At 45.2% G+C, this 23392-nt stretch overlaps 1 protein-coding gene across 2 annotated transcripts in view; it reads right to left on the bottom strand.

Moving 5' to 3' along the window:
- SLC35F2 (solute carrier family 35 member F2) overlaps positions 1-23392 on the bottom strand; it is a 1151438-nt gene that overhangs the window by 943904 nt on the left and 184142 nt on the right. The window contains exon 1 of one of the 2 annotated variants that reach the window (XM_069640624.1): positions 18251-18650. The exons of the other annotated variant lie outside the window; for it this stretch is intronic. Coding sequence (XP_069496725.1) covers positions 18251-18351 — 101 coding nt within the window. The 5' untranslated portion in view covers positions 18352-18650. Of the gene's footprint in view, positions 1-18250; positions 18651-23392 lie in introns of those variants that run through there. 2 annotated transcript variants of the gene reach the window in all.

Here is a 23392-nt window from a genome sequence, read left to right as displayed (position 1 = left end):
CGCCGATATTATGAGGCCACGCAGCTCATGGTAATCAGGGAATGTTTCTCAGAGGAATATAATAAGCATTGGGTAGAAATTGACAGAGCAGTGGCCCGGCACCACCTGGGGGAGGTTCTATGGCTTCCGCCTCTGTCGCGGCCACCCCACCTTTATATGAGTGCTATAACAAAGGGGTTGATTGAAATCTGGGACGGGGCGGTGGAGAAGCTGAGGATTACAACCTTCCCATCACCATTCACCCCCATCTTCAACAATGGGGACTTTACCCCGGGGATGGAAAAGGGGGCGTCCTTGAAATGGGAAAGTGGGGGATGTAGGACTATCAGGGATATGTTGCGCGATCAAAGCATGAAAACGTTTGAGTGTAAGCGGGAATTTTGGGTGGGCAAACGAGAACAGCACAGATATTTTCATATTAGACATTGGGTAATGTCAAAGGAAGTACGGAGGGCTGCCACACGCGACATGACGCCGTTTGAGCGGTTCCTCCTCACGCATGAAGGGTCAGAAGATTAATCTCAGTCCTTTACAGGCTTTTGAAGAGCGCCGGCCCAAAAGCGAACTGGGCTTACATGAGCAGATGGGAGCAGCTCTTGGGGGCTAGAATGGAGAGGGAGGACTGGGAGAGGCTGTGGAGGAGGATTGCGAAGGTGGCAAGAGCTGTCCAGCTGCAGGAGGCCTGGTATACGTACATTTATGGCTGGCACTATACCCTGGCCCGCCTGCACGCGATATACCCAGCAGCGCCTAGGGAATGTTGGAGGGGCTGTGAAGAAGAGGGGACAGCGGCTCACATCTGGTGGGAATGCCCCATTATCAGACCCTTCTGGCGGGACATCTCACAGGCTCAAAACCAGGCGTTCGGGGAGGGTGCCAGCCAAGACCCCGGGGAGATCTTATTGGGAAGCGAGAACTTGGGGGTGGGCCTAAGGGGAGAGGGAGAACTAAGGCAAAAGTTATCTTTACACTAGCCGCGATGGCTCTCATTGCACAGAGGTGGAAGAGCCCCATGATCCAGACGGAGCAAGGCTGGCTAAGGAAGATGTGAGAAATAGTATCGATGAAATGGGCAACTTACGCGGTCAACAACCTTGGGAACTTTTCATCGGATTGGGGAGAGACTTTGGCCTATTTAAAAGGGGAGTGCAGGGAGCAGTGGCGCCCTCAAGGGTTCAAGCTGTTGGACCTTCATTGCTGGTTTTCTGAAAGGGAGAGGGTTGGGCAAGAGGGACTACTGGCGCTAAGGCAGAAGTTCGGGGGGTTGGGGAATGGAGAGGGGTTCAGTTTTGAGATGTTTTGTTCTTTTTAAGCAATGCAAATAATAAAAAGTAAAAAATAAAATAAAACGGCTGATCATTTTCATGTAATTTCCAGGCGGTTTTAAAGAGACTAATTGCATTTCCCTAGGACTTTGGGGACTGAAATGGCCAGTTAAGACTAGTTTCTGGATGATCAGAACACATGACAATTATGAGAGTTGATGAAAAGGTGGAAATTGAAATTAGGAATATTGTTGATCATTTGCAGATTCATAACATTTGTACATTTTATGAAAAGGACAAAAATGTGCCAAATGGCCATGCTACATCGTACAGATTTGGCGATCGGTTTACATAATTCCCCATGTCCAGCAAAAACCACATATCTGTTTCATATGGTGGTGGCTGGTATAAGTATGAAGTTATGAGACATAAATAGTTTTTGCCAAAAAGTTCATCTTAGAACAAAGCAGTGTAATAAATGCAAACAGACAGATGGTGATCTCTTCCCTTGAACCAATCATGCCAGGGGGCGGAGAGAGGAATGGTAACCTGTCCTATCCGAGCGGCAGGGATAATTACAGGGCATTCCCCCTAGATTGTAAAGTTAGTGATGTCATTTGTGCTATATAAAAGGGGGACTGTACTACGTCAGAGGAACACCAAAATCCGGGGACACAGGAGAAGGAGGACAGTGAGAAGGCAGCTGAACCTTATCACCCTTGAGAGTGCAGGGACCAGACCCCCTTGCCCTAGCTGTCCAGAGTGTCCCGAGATCCAGCTGGCTTTCCTGAATCCCAAACCAAGGCTTGCTTTGTAAGTCGCATATACCCCAGCCCTAAATTGCATAAGCCCTTCATTTTTGTAGCATTGCATTCCATATTTCTCCCATTGAAAACCCCAAAAATGGATTGCCAGTGTAATTCAGTCACCTTTCAATAGAAGAATCTATTAGCTTTTGTAGGTTAGTCGATCTCCTTTGAAAAACCTCTCAGTTGTCGGTGTAAATCCTTAGCATTTCTTTTAAGTAAATCAATTAATTCCCCCATTGAAATTCATGGTTCAAGATTGTTGAAGTTCGAAATCCCATCTTGTCCCTGGTGTTTGTATTTAATTGTTATAGTCATTTAAGTGCTGCATCAAAAGAATTAGTCTCCTTGTAACTGAAAATCGAATTTGTCCGTGTATTGTGCACCTGTATATTTCTGTAACTATGTAAATGCAATTATATATGCACCTTTATCTACCTTATCTATGCAAATGTAACTAAGCTTTAAGTAATCTTGTTGTGATGTGCGCCAAGCTACCTAAGGGTTCAGGTCACCCTATAAATAATAAACAAAACACATATTGTGTGCATTACCAACCAAATTCCTATTTGCATCTGTCCTATCAAACCCAAACCGTTGTTCCCATTGTGAGCAATACCGTTTGCCTAGAAGTATACCTGTTATGTGCCTCTGTATTCGTCATTGAAAACCGATTTTCCTATTTTAAGCTAAACCCCCTCCCTGCCCGTCATTGTAAACCCAGTGTAAAGGAATTTCCGTTTTCCACTGTATTTTTCCTCTTTTGCATTTGCTTTCCCCCAAAACCTAATTTATATCTGTTGTTGCCCTGGTGTGCTAATTAGTAGTCTCTAAACTTTCCCCAATCTTCTAAGTGTAAGCAATTCAAATTTTCTTTCATGCTGTCCCCTAGCAGTCGTGAGTAATAATCAAAATCCCATTTGCTCTGAAAACCGTTTTTCCCTTTCTTTGCTAGCTTCCCATCTTGTGGGGGTGCGCTTTACCCCAAATCCGATTTTCTCTTTCTATCCCTACTCCTTGCCACTGTCTTCCATTCAAAGGAATTGAGTTTATATGAAGTTGGGGGGTGAGTGTTGCAGGGGGGGTGGAGTGCTAAAACTGTGGCGCTATCACTTTCCACTAGATTGTATTTACCTGTTTTGTCATTAAAACAAAAGTGAGTGTAATAGCCCATTTCCACTTCGTAGTTCTAGAGAGGATTTCTCTTTTGTGGTGCCACAACTTTGGTGGCTGCTGTGAAATTGTTTGGTTTTCCTTTTTCATTAAATCATAAATTAATAAATATATTATTGATACACACCGGCCTGGTTCCTAGTCCATTGTGAACGGGGTGTTGGTGGAGGTTGGGTGCGAGACAGGTTGGAGGCCTTCTCAAAAAGGATCCATAGTGTATTAAAAATAAACCCTGTTTTAATAGCGCGTCACATCCATTGTAGGGGAAGAAGATCCCTAGCTGGCGTGTGCCGTGTTATAAACCGTGACACAGTGTCGGAAGAGACTGTGAGGAACCTCAGAGCTGGGAGTGGACACTGAAAAAAAATACCATAGTGTGGAAGAAAAAACATTGAAAGAATCCCAGAGTGACAAGAACCGGCGAGAGAACAGCAGACTAAGGACTGACCTTTTTCTTTGGAAGTTGAACCTTGGGCGAAAGCCTTAACCGAAAGGTACAGGGTTGGGATCAGAAGCCAGCAGCCATCTCTGCTAAAATCTTTCTTTGTGGTATGGAGATCGGGAAAGTGAGTTAGAATAGGATTCTGGACAGAGGACTTTACTCTTAGGTTGCCGACATCCTGACAATTCCCCTTTAGAATTTCTTTTATAGAATAGGGAATAAGCTTGTAGATTTAGCAAAAGATTGTTTTGAATGAGACAAGAATAAAACCTTTAAACTATACTTTGTTGTCAGAGGCCCCATTCTGACCTCGCCCAACACACTGAATTATGTGCTCAGGGTGGGAGTGCAGAAGGAACACGATGTGAATGAAGAGGGCCTCTTCTGCTTGTGTGTGATCACCCAGGAAGCGGAATACAGACCAGGAGGAGGAGGGTTGCTCAATAGGCCAAGAGGGCCAGGAAAAATTGAAGTGTGATTTTTAGAAACAAAAATAAGACGTTGTTGTAGGTTCTAGTGGTCAGCTGGGGAGGTAGGTATCCTAAATCAGATTTGGTAGCGGAAAATCAGTTTGGAGTCAGGCTTTCATTTCATTCTGAATTTGTGGTGGTTTTCTTCACTTCTCAGGAGACCAGTGGGGGATTATTCCAGCGGGATGAACCTTTGTGAGCCAAGGTCCAGCCACCAGATATCTTCTTGTAGATCATGGGGGTGATTTTCACGGTGCTGGCTGATTTAAGGTTCCTTGTCAGCATGTACTTTTGGCCGGACCGTTTTGTAATGCAATGAGTTTTAAAGGCAATTCGATGATTGATAGGTAGCCAGCAAGTGTGTTGGCTGTTGCTGACCCGAAGTTCCTTTTCTGTCTTCTGTGCCCGACGTGAGAGGAGTCTTTTCACAGTTGCTTTTGTGAAGGCGGACACAGGATTAAAATCATTCACAGCAGCGCAGAGTGCTGCGAGTGTGTTGGCGGTATTAGCCGTGTTCGTTGGAGAGCCGGAGGGCTCTGCGTGAATACGGTACAGCTGACACACCTTGTCAGTCACTCTCTAACGCAGTATCGGGACGGTATTGGAACAATTGCAGTCACCTTCTCACAGGGTAAGTGTTGATCGTGCCCAGTCTGGCAATATTGTTTCAAATCGTTTCAAACAGCTCTGTGTTCACGCATCATAAAGAATCCTTGTGGAGGAGCATGACCTCTCGTGAAGTCGTAGTTGCTTCTTCACCAGCAAAAAGTGTTAGTGTTAAATAGCTGTTGTCTTGTGTTAAAACTCCTCTGAACGAAGACTATTCTACTCAAAGTATGTATAATCTAAGAAGTACTATATTAAAGGATGATCTACGAGCTCCAGAATTCGGTCCTTGTGGAGCGATTCAGGACAATCAAAGTAGAATGTTAACCCTTCCATCGGCGGTCAGTTCCGCAATTACACTTTCCAACTAACAGCCATAGCTAAGAAAAAACAACCGGCGACTTGGTTAATCGAAAAAAATAAAGCACCAGTGAGCCTGGAAATATTACCTAATCTCTCTAACGTAATTAGATCATCATACCAAGGCATGTCCGCGGAAGATGTTAGATTAGGTTTGCTCATGCGAGAAAATACTTCTGACGATGGGCACCAGGCGGTCCATGAAAATTTGCATGTGGACCATGGTAATCAAATCGGAATTGAACATGAGCCTTTTAACCATTGGACTCTGTATAACATTCAATTTGCTCCCCCTAGTGGGAGCACGAATATAAGAAAGAATCAGCCTGTCCCTAAGAAGGATAAAATTACATTGCAAAATAATAGAGTTACCACAGGAAATGTCACGCCCCCATCCACATCCACAAGCCCCCCTATTGCATCCCGGCAGAATCATTGTACACCACAAGGCATCACACGCACCATTGCACATTCTGCCTTCAGGTTTGCCGACAGGGGGCTGGCCGAACTCTGCGACACTGGGGTATGTATCGCTCTCCATTCCTGCATTGGCGGTTGCCATGGAGACGCGCCATAAGCATTCCGCGTCTCCGCTGCCGACGCTTGGACGTTCTTCCTCCACGCGTCCAATCCCATGTACGCCAATCACGTGTGTGTGTCACGTGATCACTGGAGCGAACATTCAAAAGTGACGCGCGAACTTCCCTCCACGCTTCACAGCTGATCTTGGTTGGACTACGGACGCTGCTCTTGAATCTCGTATGGATCTGCTTCTTCCTGGTTTTTGACCTCGGCTATTCCCACGGACTGCCTCTTGGATTTCCCTTGTTTGGTACCTTGTCTTGAACTACTCCCCCTGGACCCGACCTTGGCTTTTCTCCTGGACTGCAATTGGATTATCCTTTGGTTTGAATTCTTTGCATCACGTGCTTTGATTGCCTCACAGTACCAGGTCTCGCATCAGGTGTTGATTTCATCCATCAAACGTTTGCCAGGCTTCAACCTTGTCGTCAACCCTGTCGGCCCCTCAGACAGACACCTACATCACATTCCAGACAACCACTCAGGGTAAGCTCCTTATAGTTAAACATTTAGGATTGTGCACAGGGTGTAATTGTTATCTAACCCACGTGTTTGCCTTACAGTGGTCAGGGGAAACATCTTCCGGCATTTCCTGGTTCTGGTTGACGACATTCAACACCTGTGGTCTCAAGGGTTGCTCGGACAGTATAATTACTGTTTGTTCGAGTGGAACTTGGGGACAGAGGTATCATCGCCTACACGACCATCAAGTCTTGACAGGAAACCACTTTCAAAGCGTTATTCTTTGCTTTAAACACCCTTGTTAATGTGTTTGACTCACTAAAAACAGGAAAACCACATGTATTCGGGTATTTTCATGGAACAAACAAAGGAGGTGGGCTGTTGTCAATCTTCTTTGGTCAGCTTAAATACAGCCCTGAATATGCAAATAAAAAGACTTGCACCTCTCCTCCCTCTTCTCTTCCTTTCCTCTGTTCTCCCCTGGCGAGGTGTCTAGACAAGTCCGATCTATGAAAGTCTTGTCAAAACAGGTTCGTCCCTGTTCTTCCAAAACCTTCAAAGGCCACATTGAAACCCTCGCTCCTGCCCAGGCTGACTTCTGCAACCACTCCTTCGCCACTGGAGCCTTCCCTTCCCCCTGAAGCACTCTCTTGTGTACTCTCTTCTCAAGAAACCCTCAGCAGACCCCTCCTGCCCAGCTAACTATTGCCCGATCTCCATCACTCTTTTCCTGGGCAAACTCCCGGAAAAGCTGGCCATCTCCCAGCTTAATCTTCACACTGCATCTGTTGGTCGTCTCCATGACCATCAGTCTGGCTTCAGAGCAGCCATAAGCAGAGAACCTGCTCTCCTGAACATCCGTGAAGACCTACTCTCTAACCTTGATTTTAATCTCCCATCTGTCCTCATCTTACTTGATCTCTCTTCTGCCTTTGACACAGCCAACCATGCCATCGTGCTCAATCGTCTATGTGATAACATGGGTATCACCAATTAGGCCCTGGCCTAGCTGACCTCGTTCCTCTCTGATCAACCCTCCCAGGTCGAACTTAGGTCCTTCCTTTCCTCTATCTCACTCTCTAACTGTGGTGTTCGCCAGGGGTCTAACCTCTCTCCCTGGCTTTTCAACCAATACCTGGCACCTCTAGCCCACCGCATTGCCACTCTCTGCTCCAACTTTCAGTGCTATGCGTATGACAATCAGCTTGTTTTCAGGCTTCCCTCTGCCACCTCTTCTTCTTTCATCTCAGACTGCCTGTCTGCTATCCAGGAGTGGTGTGCCGCCAACGATCTCTGCCTTAATGCCAGTAAGATGAGATTCCCAACATCGGCACGTCTGCACCCGCCTTTCTTGTCACTCTCTAGCCGGTCTCCCCTGGCCCTCTTCTTGCTCCCACCTGTGAGGCTAACAACATCTAGGTCATCTTCGACTCCACACTCTCCTTCTCTCCTCACATCTCTAAGAAGTACAACTACCAACTGCACCTCCTCAGGGATATTCTTCCTTTCCTCTCCTTGCCCTAGAAGCACACTGTCTCTAGAGCTCTGGTTCTCTCTAGGCTGGACTGCTGAAACAGCCTCTTACTAAATCTGCCTGTTTCTACTCTCCGCCCTCTGCAACTCATCCAGAACAGGACTGCGAGACTAGTCATTGGCCTCAAGCCCAAGGATCGTATCTCTCCAGCACTGAAATCTCTGCATTGGCTCCCAGTGGCTGCAAGGATTAAGTTCAAGACACTCTGCATTGTCCACAAGGCATCCGTGGGCCTGTGTCCTCAATACCTCCAACTCTCTCATCGAAAATACCTCCCTACTCAAGATCTTTGCTCCTCCACCTCCAACTCCCTCAGGGTCAGTCGCTTCCCCAAACAACGAGATGGTGGTAGATCTCTTTCTTCCGCTGGGGCCTCCCTCTGGAACAGCCTCCCTGCCTCTCTGAAACTTAAGAGAACCATCTCCTGAAGCACCTCAAGACCTCCCTCTTTGCTTCCACCTTCTCTCTTCCTCTCCCCTGCGGAGTTCCTGTCTGATATTGCACTGGTAACCTGGCTACCCTCCGATTTCGGGCCCAGGTCGCTGCCCGCCCAGTTGCACACCCGCACTGCCTCCCAGCAACCCTTGCACTTAGGTCTGTATCTGTAACCCTAAAATCCCCCTAACTGGACACCTGCTGTCTGCAATTACCCTTGCACCTGCCACCTGCTCACCACACTTCTTGTTATTGTTTTGATCCCATGTACAGCACTGCCCCACCCCTTCCCCTGGCACTTTTCCCCTCCCCTGCACTTGCGCAATCTCAATGTCACATGGCCTAGTAAAGTTGTTGTCTCGGTCCTCCCTCCGTTCCCCCTGCCGTGCCTCGTCGCACCCTGAAACACTTGTGTATAGGCGCGTTACAAATGCCATATCATAAAATTAATTGTGTGTAACAAGTAACAAACACACAATCATGCTCAACAATCTAAAAAAGGCAAGTCTTGAATCAATTGTTCTATGGTGACCATGCACCACTTTCTACATCAGCTTTAGAAGAATTTATGAGATTAGCCCAATTGGTGGACGAACAATAACTGGCACAAAGTGGTGCTCCAAAGACTTAATTCAAACTTTGCATCTCTGCCCACCCCAACAAGTAAGATGCAGCAACTGCTAACAAAATACCAGAGTCAATTAATCAGAATTGGGCGACCACTGAGAAGCAGCCTTGTCAAAATAATATTGGTCATAGGAAAAAATGTTTAAAAAAGCACATGAAAATATTGAAGACCGTAAATGGAAATGAAATGAAAATGAAACAGACAAATCAGCGGGCAAATCTAAACTAAGGAAATAAAAAAAACAAGCCAAGAAAAAAAAAAAAAAAGTCTAAATAAAATTGTAGAGCGTAAATGCCTGAGAAACGAATGACAACTGATAATCTCGGCAGGCAAAACTAAAAAAAGGAAACATTTAAAAAGCAACAAGCTACAAGAGTGCATTGAACTAAAGACTTCTGTACCAGACTCTATGAAGTTAAAATCAAAGTGTAGCACTGGATGACAGACTGAGAACTTGGTGATCGAGTCTCCAAAACCGCCTAAGCCACTGCGACTGACGTCTATTTTTTGCAAGAAAATGTTGCTTTTCTATTGCTGCAAACACGAGTAATGAAAATTACATTTTTAAATCTTCCCAAACCCCAGTCAGTTCGACAGCAATGGCTACAAGTAATCAAACCCAAAGCCCTTCCATTAGTCCTTCGATGTCAAAGACAGCCTCTGCTCCTAGATGCCCCAACCTGTTTGCTGCTCCAGAACTTTGGTTGCCAAGAGGGCAGAAAGCACTAAACCGCACTAACATCTTGGCACACACAAAAAAAGTGTCTGACTTCTCGAGCAAGGATATAGAAAGGAATTAATTTCCACATGCAAACTGTACCAACACAGTAGAACTTATTTTATGCTCCAACGAAGGAAAGACCACCCTGTTAATGTGCAAAGAAGCTTCACGAGATATCCATATTGAAGTGTTTGATACACTTCCACAAGTTTCAGCAGTCATTCTTCAAACACAATCTAAAAAAAAGATTAAAGCAACGTGATAAATATCAAAACCTCGACACTTACAGACGTTCCACCACGAGTTGGTGGTAAAGGATCGGGGCCCAGCAATCGAATTTATGGGTCCTTTTAACAGATATTCTCTCCGAAGTACTATACACACTTAATGTGAATGAAAACTTGCTGTAGAGTATAATGAATCGAAATATTTCTATCCTAAGTTGAAACACAAGAGGTACATCATTTCTTAAGGACCCTGACACCAGTAAAATGATTTTTAAAGAGCACGATCTGATATCTCTTCATGAAACTTGGCTTATGCACAAGGTCCATTTAGACGGTTTCACAACGTCATGCCACCTTGCCACATGTCCCAAGGGAGGAAGGCCATCTGGAGGGCATCTTACTGCTATGCGTAAGAACACAGGATACAAAGTTATCGAACTAGACATCAAGACCCCAGGAATTCTAGCAGTCAGATGTCTGATCAGCTGTGGCACTACCCGCAGAGGACCTACCCTAATTAATATCTATTGGAACCTGGCAATCTTAAGCATACTGTCCTTTTTAGATGATCTATGAACAATTATGACAGAAATTCACATCAAGTATGCAGATGACCCGATTATAATAGGAGGTCATTTTAATGCTTATTGCTCTTCCCTTGGTCAGGAAATCTGTGTGGTCCAATGTAAATAATAACAATGGTGTAGAGAATAACAGGAAGTATGTGAGACACCTTAAAACCAATTGTCCCAAGCTTTCCAACTGGTGCAAGCCGCTGCTGAACAGACTGCGCAGCAAAATAAGAGATATGATGATAAAGTCTGGTTCCATAATCTACAGCCCAGTGATCGGGCGCTCATCCAGAGTTTAGGGAAGAGGGAATGAAACAAGTTGGGGGAAATCACTGGAAATCCCAGCCATATCTTATTGCGCAACGGTTGACAGGGTTGCCTGTGTTCAGATTGAGAAGAGAAGGCACCCTGAGGCATGTGAAGACCCTCCACCGAAATCACTTCCTACCCATATGGGATGGTGTGGACAGTTCCGGAAGCACCTCAAGACCTTTCTCTTCGCTTCTGCCTTTGCCCCTCCTCTCCTCTGCTGATCTGTTTCTCTCGGCACCGTGCACCTGGCCACCTCGGTCCTTCAGGCCCAGGTACCTGTGCACCCTGCCTCTCTCCTGCGCTGCCTCTGGCCACCCTTGGCACTGGGATCTGTATCTGTACCCATACAGTCCCACACACTTCCTCTGCACTTATCAGATATGCCCTATCTGACTAATCATGCACTTGCCACGTGTCTGGCTGCACTACCTTTTTGTCTGCACTTATTTATTTTATTTATCCGATTTATTATTTATTCTGTTCTCTCCTCTGTCTGCACTTTCCACTTCTCCCCCTCCACGCACTCCCCCCCCCCCCCTCTTCCATGCACTTGCACGTTCTTAATGTCACTGGGCCTAATAAGATCGTATTTTGTTCTCCCGTTCCCCTCCCTTTGCTTGGTCGCGCTCTGAAACACATGTGTATGAGGACGATATAAATAAAATATATCATATGAAATGGATCAGACCGTTGCCGAAGTTCCTTTTTCTCCCAGTAAGAGGATCACCAGAACTCCTTAAGAGGAATCCATCCATGGGTAAGTCCGTCTGTCTGTAGCCACCAGCGCAAAAGAGAAGGAAAACGATGAGGATAAAGAGCCTCCAGACCCAGAAGTAGGCCATAGGCCCCCAGACATTTAGGCCAGTCAAGGAGAAGAGGAAGGAGATACAAATTCTGAAGGCTTAGAGATGGCCTATTGGAATGAAAGCAAGGATACAACTCCAGATCCCTCAGGCCAGGCTGAGAACAAGAGAGATATCAGCTTTTGGATACACTGACATTTTGTCCCTGCCACAAGAGTACTGAATGCCAAGATCAGACTATGTGACTAAGGATAGGCCTCCTGCATCAGTAGACCCTCAAGAAGCAGCACCTGAAGATCATTCAGAGGGATATAGCGTGCTTTGGCGATCTCAATGAGAGGTCAAGCCGATCAGAATGTTGAGCTACGATGCTCCTAGAGCCCAGACAGAAGCTATCTGAAGGGGACTCCCTGTGCCAGCTACTACCTGTACAGTGTCATATGCTAGTAAACCAATCTGTTATGCTCAACAATGGTGGAATGTAACGTTGTTATGGGAGGGAAAATGTCAGTTTTTATTGTCTGTACCTAGGGGATAATGTAAAGCCTTAGGGACAAGGGTTTGAAGGACAGGGGGGCGAGTGTAAACCCCAATCCATTGTGGAGGTTCCATTGTTGTGTATGGATCGAGAGTTCCCGATCATTTTAGCAGTCCTGATTTCATGACTATTGTTTATTTCCTTCATGGGAGATCCCGGGGGACATGATGTGCTCCGCCAGCAGGGGGAAAGTGAGTGTGGATTAGGTGATTCCAACTACAATCCTGTCACAGGTCCCCCACCTTTGAGCCACAGGTGGGGAGGACCAATAAAATATATAGTCTTGTTGAGTGGCACAAGGGGTGCTTTCCTCAGAAGGAACAGGCAGGGCATCCAGACCCTTCGGAGTGAGGAAAGTACACTCTGGGCAGTTGATCGGGCTGGCTTTCGCTCTCCCCTCTCCAGGGTTGAGGTAGCGAGCAGGGCTCAGAGGGAGGCAGCTCAACGCGGGCCGAAGCGAGTTACTGTGGGTTGTGCTCCCACTGAGGGACAGACGGTAGCCGTTGTATTTTCCTTCCCCGCTCTGTGACGTGAGTTAGGAGTGGGGAAAGTTTGAGAAGTGGGCCATAGTACGGCGTTACTTTGCGAGGAGAAAAGTATACTGTTGGCAGCCTGGCGGGGTGCTTTGTGTGTCATTTCTCTTAGCTGCTGTCGGGAGAGGGGCCAGGGGAAGGTGATCGGAAGATGTTTTAGCAGGGTTTTTGTCTTAGCCTTTCAGCGCAGTTTGGATGTGAAGAGAGCCATCAGAGGTGGATTCTGCGAGACCCACTGCACTCTTAACCCCACTGCACTGTCCACTCTAGTGTTATCTAGCTGGATAGCGACATTTGTTTTTGTTTGGTTCAGGAATACTGCCATGTGGTGTCCTCCTCATCACACAAGGGCCCAAAGCATTCCATGAAAGAGAAGGGGAGGGACTCTGAACCATGCAGGTGTAGAGGGGTGTTTCTTTATAGTTTTGCGTGCCTTATTATGCCCCCTTAGATTTCTATATAGGTTGGGAGTGGAAGGGTTGTGTTATTTTTTTGGTCAGGAAAAGCATGCGGCGAGGCATGCGTCAAGAATATTATAAACTGAATCTAACCCTGTTTGACCACAGAGGTTGGGGTTACGAACTGCACATGGTTACAGGGTAAGTAACTAAATCTGTCATACCCGCACTGTGAGCTGTAGTGTTCTCCTTAGGGATCTTTTCCCTTAGTACATCGGGGCACTGTGTGGTTGGCCTCTGTCCTGTGTGTTGTGTGTATTGTGCTAGCATGCAGCTGCCTGTAGTCCTAAGGGGTTTAATTACTTATAAAATGTAAATGACCTTGCTCCCAGGTGACCCCACTAATGCTATTTAGTGAATGACCTTGCTCCCATGTGACGCCACTGATGCCAATTATTTAGTTACCAAATGGGAATGATCTTGCTCCCAGGTGACCCCACTGATGCTATTTAGTGAATGACCCCCCAGGTGACCCCACTGATGCCATTTAATTATTTAGTTATCAAATGTGAATGATTTTGCTCTCAGGTGACCGACTGATGTAATTATTTAATACCGGAGGAAACGGAAAAAGGACCTTTATGTATGTATTTGGTTCATGCACTTACCGAGAACGCCTCACATGAGGGCCCAGTGGTGTGATGTAACTCGAGTACACCGAGGATATGTTTTACATTGTCCGTTTTATAAAGAAGGCTGCTGTGGGATACATTTACCCACTCAGCAGAAGTACCCTCCATCACCAAGCTGCACTTCATCAGTTACCAGCAGAATGGCTGCGCTGGTTCCTTTGAGCACCATTGCCTCGCATCAAAACTGCGTTTTGCAGCTACAAAATGATGGCTGCACTGTCTTGCCAAGCACCTATTGGGCAAGATGGAACAGGGAGCACACAGAGAAAGGCTACTAGTGTGTTTTCTTAGGTGCACCAAAGAAGAGAAGAGAAGTGAAAAGCAGCGTTGCTTTGCTGCTAGCTCAAAATTTCCCATTTAAAAAATAAATATTTGGCATTTAAAATCATGGCTCTTTGATGCACATTTTCATCTGTTAAACAGTACACAGTTCTGATCCAGTGAGACCCAGCTAAGCCCATCCATATTCAGATTGTGCTCCAGCAAAAGAAAGCATTTCTCACTGAATGACAGGCTGTGTCAGGCAAGATCTGTGAAATCACCAGAAACTTTACTCTTAGCCCTACGGAAAAACACTTGACTTTTATGCTACAAAATGTCAAAATAAACTCTTCAAAAGAAACCCTAGCTCTCTGTGCACATGTCAATTTCAGTGGACCTGTGCCTTGAACAGATTGCTGTGTAAGAGAAACCGACTAGGGCTGCAAACAAAGTTTGGAAACCAAATGGAAGAGAACAACAAATTTGAAAGGGGCATCCCAGCAGAATTCACCACGTGTCAAAGTGTGCTTTTGCAAACAAGAAAAATATCTGTTTTAAAAGTGTAATGTTGAATAAGGCCCTGTCCTCCTTGCCTAGAAATGTAAGGGGGGAGGGGGATTGGTTAAAATCTAATATAATGTTTTATTTATTTCAACAACCTTGCCTTTTGGGCTCAGGAAAAATAAAATAAATACATAAATAAATGCGTTGGCTGTACTGTGGAAGCCACAGAACAGGTTTTTCCTGCCCTGGTTTCCAAGGACATTGAATCCCCCCCAAGGGGACCAGCATCTGGAAGCTCTGAATGTACCAAAGGAGAGAATGTAACACGCTCAACAGACTTTGTGTTACTTTTGGAAGTGACACATCCCATCCACTCAAACTAAGGAGCCCCAAAGACAAACTCCATGGCAACCATGGGTTAAACTGACATTTGGTGGTAGCCTGAGAAGAAATGACCATATTTGGAGGACAAAGGCCAGCCCATCTGGCTCAAAAGACTATTTTAAATGAATAAACTTTAAGACATATTTCTACAACCGGACAACGCAGTAACGTAAAGGTTTTACAGTTTAAATATAACTTTTGTGGCTTTAAAACAAGATATTGTGGCTGTCCATAGCATGTTGGGGACGGACACGCCAGGAAAGGTGAATCATGGGGAAAATACATATGGTGGAACGTTAAAAATGTATGGAAATATGCTCTATGATAATATGTACACATCTAAAATTGTGGAATTTTGGGTGGAGCGGTTCTCACTAAAATCGTGAAAAATTATTAGAAGGGCGAAACCATGTCATACAGACCTGGGAGTTGGAATACCATGCTCTGTACGAAATATGTAATTTGCAAAACTGCCACAACTGTAAAAAGGAGCGATTTATGTCATAATTGATTTCTTTGGAAAAATGACTGTGGGATGGCTTTGTACCTCATAAAACACAAACCCATAAACTGAGTCCGCTCATGGAGAAGGTGACCAACATAGGCTGACCTATCTGGTTCTTAGGGGTAGGTCTAGCTTATATCTGCTCAACAATAAATCCTGTGATGTCACCCGCCTTATAAAAAGGGGAATCTCAGAGAGACAGGGACTCTCTCTACTGAATGAATTTGCAGCTCCTGCGCATTCCAAGATCCTGACATTCCACACTCACTGTGCAAGATTCCAGATTCTACTGCCAGGCCAGAGCATAGCTGACCCTATCCAGGCAGGAGCATTGATCCAGAAACCACATTAAAAATACCAATAACTAAGGGGAAAAGCTGTGGTACCCTTTTGGGAGTATCTTGTGACCAGACCGGCTTTTTGCCCCACTACCTGCATGCCAGCTGTACCCTTGATATCCAGTGACCACACGGGCCTGGCTGTTTGCTGTTAGGAGAGCCTGCCGTGCTGTGACCAGAGACTTTGAGTTCAGAAACCCGGTTGGCTGTCCCAAAATAAGTGCGGATTGCATTTCCCCATCCCATAGCAACACACAGCCTACCCCATCTTGATACGTTGTCTTTGTCCTACTCTCTAAGTAATCCTATCCATACCCTGGTAACTTATGTCAGAATTCTTTGCGCATCCTGTCCTTGATCTCCAGGCATTAGCGCCATTCAACCATTCATTTCTGTCTTGCATAGATCTTTAGTCCTAGTTTGAATAATTTAAGTAATTCCCACATAGAGCTGAACGCAGGGTGAAAAGGTTAACTTTGCAAATTAACCTTGGAGCGTACTGTGACTTTCATTAACAATCTAGTCATTAAAATCTAGTTTAAGTGAAATGTGTCCTTTCCTTTTTAAACCGATTTTCTCTTTTAAACTGCTTTATTTTCCCAAAACCGAATCTCCTCCCACATTGAAAATCTCATCCAGTTATTCAGCTAGAGTCACTCTTTCACTTCTATATTATCCCTGTGATGTGAATCTATCACCCAGCCTAAAAACTGCATTCCGATTCTGTCTATTTCACCTGTTCTTTTCCCAAACCGTTTTGACATTTAAAGTTGTAAAAGCGAAAAATGCAACTTTTCAACGTGTGATTTTGGCTGCACTTTCAAGTTGCTTTTTGAACTGTATGCCCTTTGTTGATACCTTGTCTTGTAGCTGCTAGTGATATTACATCCCTGTTACTGTGATAAATCAGATTTACCTCATTTATTCAACCGCACGTTTAAATTAATTATTTACCAATTCTGAGTGCCATTTTATGCAATTGCAAAGGGTTTTGCCACTTATTTCGTGAGCGAAGGTCGGATTTTAATTCTGTTTGCTGACCAATATCCCCGACTCCTTGCTGCTCCTTTCTATCCACTCAGATTTCCATTACTTGGGGTTTGAGTGAGCATTGCAGGGGGAAAGCTTAACTCGGGTGCTATCTACCCAAACAGTAAAATTGCTCCTATTCATCTGTGCTTTTGATATGTTCTAGTAGAAGGTCAACCAAATGTATTTCATTAGTTTACATTGTAATTATCACCACATTGGTGATTGCTGCCCAATATTCAAACTGTGATTTTCTTTGAATTTAAAATAAATAAATAAATAAATATTGCATTATCACCCTCAGGCCTGGTTCATGGCCCATTGTGACCCGGGGTATTTGTAAAAGGGGTGGGAGATGGGTTGGGTGCCAGCTCAATCCGAATTTGTCAAAAATAAAGAAAAAGCAATCTAATTGAGCGCTACATCCTAGGCTAAGGGCAAGGGTCTTGGTCTGGTGTGTGACGCCCGATTGGAATCCTTTACACTGCTCAAGCTTGTCAAAAGAAATAAGGCTGTGACTGCTTATTTAACCCGGTTCACACATATCACGGTTAGCCCCAAGGCTGTCCTACTAATAGTAGAGGGCCAACACTCCCACAGGGCTGCTTGCACATACGAAGGTCTAACATTGACACTCATATGAGGGCCCATCGATCATCCCCCCTGGTTTTTCATTTCGCACATGTGTGCAGTAAGATGTAAGGTTCCCATGCTCAGGACTCCTACAAGTTGTTGCTCGCCACTTTTTTTTTTTTAGCAACCAGGGGACAAACACCTTACACACACTTAGGACCACAGAGGCAGGCAATGTGTCCTCTTGACACATTCACAAGTGTACATTTCCATAAGGTAATTAACTATTGTAATCCACTAAAGAATGGTTGTACAATGATTTTAAATCTGATTTGACAGACCCGGTTTAACTTAATTCAAGAAACCAGAGCCACACTGACAGAATAGAGCAAGAGACGCATTGTGGTGCCCAATCCTGGGAAACCACAATCCAACCTGGATATCCTATCAAGGTGATATGTCTACTTTTCCATTCATTTAGATGGCCTGTTGCCATTCTATAGACTGAGATGCGACTGGTAAATACATATATTTAACTACCATGTACTGACACTAGTCTTTAATTTACTTTGTAGATGCATTTAGAGTCTGAAGAGTCAATATAGAACTGAACTTTTATTGTTTTTGCTCCTGATGAAGGGAAATTACTACCGAAACACGTCAAGCTCTTTTTTTAATATATGTATTTTGTACTTTCTTTATAATTATTTTTTGTGAGACAATTACACTGTGCGCAATTAACCTTTAATTAAATGTATCTTATTGAATGAATCTGATTATTGGAAACATCTCATTTTGGAGATGATTAAAAGTGATATATACAATGTATTATTAACCAAACAAATTCTGACTGGTAATATCCCCAGCTTAGAGGGTGTGTAGGGGACAGGAGTGTCCATCAATTGAGGGCACTTTAGTTTTGTGATTAGTTTGGCGACTTCTTGTGATGGGGCCGCTTGTTCTCCCCTACAGCTTTAAACGCATTAAGCAGATATTTTTCACTACCTACGGTATAATAAAGGTGTGCGCAAGCTTTATCAGTATTATCCACGGTACTTCCGCTTACGTCAGCCAGCCAGCGCTTTCACGTTACTTACCAGGAAAACATTTTCCTTTTCATCCGGCTGAGCAGGTCGCAGAATTTCTTCTTGCCAGGGCGGTAGCGCATGGAGCACCCGCTAGTTGCGGTGCTCTCCATCTCCGCGTCCAGTGTGGCGGCTTGGCGGCGGATGAGGTAGCCTGTAGCTGACCGATAGAAATCATGCAACCGTTACACAGCAGCCGCTCAGCATCCCAGCTGCAAGAGGATGGGCTGGGCTCCACTGCCACCGCTGGGCTGGGCTGCCAGGCCGTCGGGCCCCCGTTTTAGTACGGGGAAACGTTACACAAAGCGCAGAGGTACAAACCACCACCTTCTGCACAATTACAGCTGAAGCGTACACTAAAGGCTGCAAATCCTCACATGTGAGCGCATCTCTCACTATTCAGACGAAACCAATCGATCATAGCACATGGTCAGACCAAAGCAGGAGATTAAGATACTCGCCACACCTGCATGGATCTCTCCATAGTTTATCAACAGAAAGGAATCCGAATGCGTTGGCTTGCTGTCGTTTTCTGACGGAATATCTACTCTGGCAGATTTATTCAGAGCATTAAAGTTTTCCATGACCATGCGTGAGAAACCTATCCAGTCATGTTTTTTACCTTAGGAATCTGTGACTGGTAGTTATTTATTTTCATTCATTAAGGAAAACTACCGTTCCCATAATTCCTAGCAAAGCAAACTTAGATGGTCTTCTCACGTAAAGCCACAGGAAACTTGAGAACTCTGAATGGATTTACAAGCAAATATATGGATTTACATAACAAACATTTCTAAGCATTGTCTTGTAACAAGTGCCACGATGCCCACGTGCTTTTGTGCGCTATATAAATACGAATAAAACAAACTGGAGGGCAAGCACTTGTATTTTTAAATTGTCTTGATTCATTTTGCAAACATATAAACCAACATACAGTGATACCATCTTGTACAATTAAACATCAGTGGTCCAGTACCGTATCATCATGAACCTTTTCCCCAACATCCCGGCCCTGCACTCATTTAACAGGCGGTGCCCCTCTCCCACCCACAAGCTGCCGACGTGAGGAGCGGCAGTGTACACCACAAGAGGGGAATGAGGCGGGCCCAACTCCAACTGGGCCCGCCAGAACAAAGAGAAGGAAGGCGTTGGCGGCTCCCCCGCAACAAGGCAGGCCCATGACCACCTGGGCCGGCGGTATGGGAGGAAGGAATGCCTTCGAAAAGAGGACAGTGAGGCCTGCGGTGGCCGTGGGAGGCAACAGCAACATTGGTTGCAACCTCACGGGCATATGGGCCAGCCCACCAGCATCCATCAAGGGGGCGCAGGGTGAAAAGGGAAACCCCGCTGAGCCCACCAAGAAGGACGAGCATGGAAGGCTCCCATGCCCAACATGCAGAGAGGGCTGCACCTCCCACCCGGAAGAGGCTGCAGTTATCGCCCAGCCACAGGGTAGCGGCTCCCCAAGGGAGTGCTTGTGTGCCCTCATCTAAAGACCAGCCAAGGGGCAACGGGGCCACAATGAGGAAGGGTGCAGACTGCCCCGGGCTGCCAGGGCCGGGCAGGCCCACATAAGGTACCACCACCCAGAGCAAGGAGTCAGCGTCTCTCAGAGGGAGCAATCCATCATCCTGCCACTGGTGTTGTCCTGACACCTCCCCACCAAGGAAAGGAAGTGGAAGGAGGGGCCTGCCGCCAACGTGCCAGCAGCTCACCATCGGCACCCTTAGACTGTGGACGTAGCCGATGTGGCCCCTGGGCCTCCCCAGGTGCCGCTTTGCCGGCCCTTTTGGACTCTGTTGAATGGTGGTGAGGACACAGACTGTTTCCAGACACATAACTGCAGAAACTGACTTGCTGAGAATGACCCAGTGGGTGCGCAATGTGATATCGTGCACACCCACATATGTGAAAGGCTTTGTGTAGTGTCAGTGGTGTGTAATAGTAAAACCACTCACCCTGGTTAATAAAGTGATGAACAAGTAGTAGAATGGTTATAGGAGCAGTAGTGTGTAGTGGCAGAAGTTTTGTTTTGTTGTTATTAAAATAAAAATGGAGTGGTGTTGCAGAGTGCCCCTCCTGGGAGAATGGTAGCTCCCAGGATGTTGTCATGGGTCACGTGGCTGTAGCCATGTGACCAACATAATAAAAGTACCGAGCCGCATCCGGCTTGACATTCACTCCATCCATAGGCTCCAGTGTCGTTCTTTGTCAGCACCATGCTGGTGCTGCACCGTGTTAGCTAGGCCCAAGGAAGGGGCCCAGCCGAGGATGGTGCCCCTGCGGGCAACGCTGTCCGGATGGTGCCCGTGCCGGGCAACTCCGTCCCAGGGTGATCCCTTTGCCATGTGACCATGGCTGTGTGTGGCGACCCCGGCCTGGGTGATCCCCACTGCCTTACCCGCGGCTTAATCGTCCCCCTGAGTACCCGTCGGGTGATCCCGACATGTGTATGGGGCTGCCCGGTGATCCGGAGCAGCCCCCCCAACACTTAGTATTTGTAGTGCCTACGGGGGCACATCCGCTCGATCTGCTTCCGTAACTGCTGGAGAGTACAAACCTTGTATCAGGGCGTCCCATGCTAGCACACACCCTCCCCCACCCCAAAAGGCAAACACGTGTAAATGGCCTAACTTGACAACAGACTGTGTACATTCTAGTTCCAAAAATAATCATTCTAGAGGTATCATCCGAGGGAAAAGATGTTTTGAATGGGCATTGTGCACACATCTAAAGTTTATTTATTATCACGCATACCACAAGGGCATCCCTCCCAGAATCCAAAGAGGGAAAACAGGGCTGGATGATCTTCTCATGTATGGCCACATAAAATTTCGGAGTGCTGCACAAACTCGAATAATTTCTTTTTTTATTATTATTTATTTGTTTTAGTTGTATTACAACTTTTCAAATTTCATTAACATATAAATAACATTAATATACAAAACACAATAATTGTCAATCTTACAAGGCTAAAAGATAACACATTCTTGCAATACCTCTGTTATCACATAATTAATAACAATTCATTTTATACAACTAATTACACTAATTCATACTATTTACAAAATTCCACTTCAATGCTACTTGACTCTACTTTTCCTCTTACAACCCACCAGTTACCTGATAGCCTTATAGATAATACATTACCCGTTTCACCCCTCTAACTCAGGGAGCACAATCTGAAAGAATTACACTATGGCAATCTGAATTTTCAGACGGGTACTAGAAAACAGCTCATGCCATCTTTCATCACTCTCCATCGGTCTTTGTACTACCTGAGTATGTGCAAAACATCTGGTTCGTACATCACAAAGTACTACACATTCCACGAGCAGATGTTGCAGAGTTTCTCTTTGTTCTTTCACAGAACAATATCTACAGTAATTTTGTGCTTGTTCCAACATTTTCCTTTTACAAAGGACATCCCTTGTATACCATAGATTTAACCGAAATCTTAAATATCCCATTCTTACTTTAGGAGAGGGACTTTTTAACAAGTAGTCTGACATCAACCCATATCTTTTTATACCAAATAAGAGGATGTCAAAGTCCTTATATTGGGAACACCTTGTCATATTTGCTACCCAATCAGCCAGATGTACTTTTTCCTTAGCTCTAACAGGCTTTGATAATAATAACTCTACCGTGGTATCAGCCTGGGCTAATTCATTAAATACATGCTTCCTCCACTTTGCACTGAAGGGATTTACAGATTTCAGCAGATAATGCGCAATCACTTTCAAAATATTATTACTTCCGTTTTCCAGAAGGCATTTGCGTAACAAAGCACACTGTTTCCAGGATACTTGAGCATACATAGATGTCAATCCCAGCTCATAACGCAAAATAGCCATCGGCACAGAATTAGGCAGGCATAGAATCTGTTTCCAATAACTTGACTCTAGTTGATCCCAGTAACACTTTTCTCTTGGCAAAAACCCTTCAATGCCGTGCAGCAATATTGGGAGAACCTTAATTTTATAAAATAAAACAACATGCTTCATGGTAAACTTCCATATACTTCCCGATCAACAATCGGGATTGCGAAACAAGCTTTTGCATTTTATGCTTTCTTACTAGGTCTTCCGTTTGTTTGCATATTACATTGTTGAGAAACACCCCAAGCTATTTATACTGGGTTGTAGTCTGTACGCTTTCATTTTGAATTCTCCACGAAAAGATATTACTCCTAGTGATTTGCTGGTTTCCACACTTGAGGATTTGGGTCTTTGCGATGTTAATTTCCAACCAATTAGCTTGTACATAGAGGCCCAACTTGGTCAGCATATTTTGAAGGCCTTGGGGTGTTTGTGACAGTAATACAAGATCATCGGCATATAGAAAATAGGCAATTTTTTGGCCTCCTAGTTTTGGAGGGTCACCAGTACAATTACAAGCTCGAATAATAACATCAGCAATAATAATACTGTAGTAATTTGTTTTATAAAGTGATTGTTTCTTATGGCGAGCCAATATTCCTAATAAACAGAAGGCCAATTTGTAAAGTCAATATAATAGACCTAGAAAACTGAATTACACACCAAAATGGCTAGGACAACAAATACAGGAATCTGCCACTTCTCTGACATGCAGAAGCACGATTCCCTTGAAAATGATCAGAATCTCAACATTTTTCTGACTAAGTAGAATTCTTTTGATTAAACAGTGTTTTATATGGGGGGATCTGCTGTGGGCATTCTGCAGACCCCCTCGGTGCTGGGGGACACCCAGTGTTTAGTGGGGGCAGAGCAGCCCATACCCATAACCATACAGACCCTTTTCACCTTGCTGGCTCAAGGGTCCAACGGCATCATGGCCTGCAGGGCTAAATGGGAGACGGACCAGTTATTCCTCTTTGGGAGTCTGCAGCCATTCTGGTGCACATGCCTGAGGGGGCTCCTTTTATTAGCCCAGTCATGGACCATGTTAAAAGGGCAATGAACATGGGAGGGACACATTCCCTTAAAGGGGCAACACAAATGGGGGGGTTACACACCATATACAGAGTGGGTTCATGTGAGTGATTGCATGGAAGAGAAGAGCAGTCCTAAAATGCATACCTCTCAACCCACACGCTTTTTGCGGGTGCCACCCCATCCTGAAAGCAGCTCTCTCACCTGCCATGCTCCCTACCCGTCCAAATAAATGAAT

The sequence above is a fragment of the Ambystoma mexicanum genome, chromosome 7q (assembly GCF_040938575.1).
Source record: "Ambystoma mexicanum isolate Mex_15411 chromosome 7q, UKY_AmexF1_1, whole genome shotgun sequence".
Classification (NCBI taxonomy): Eukaryota; Metazoa; Chordata; class Amphibia; order Caudata; family Ambystomatidae; genus Ambystoma; species Ambystoma mexicanum.
The sequence above is the reverse complement of the archived record's forward strand: the minus strand, read 5'-3'. Positions and strand labels throughout refer to the sequence as shown.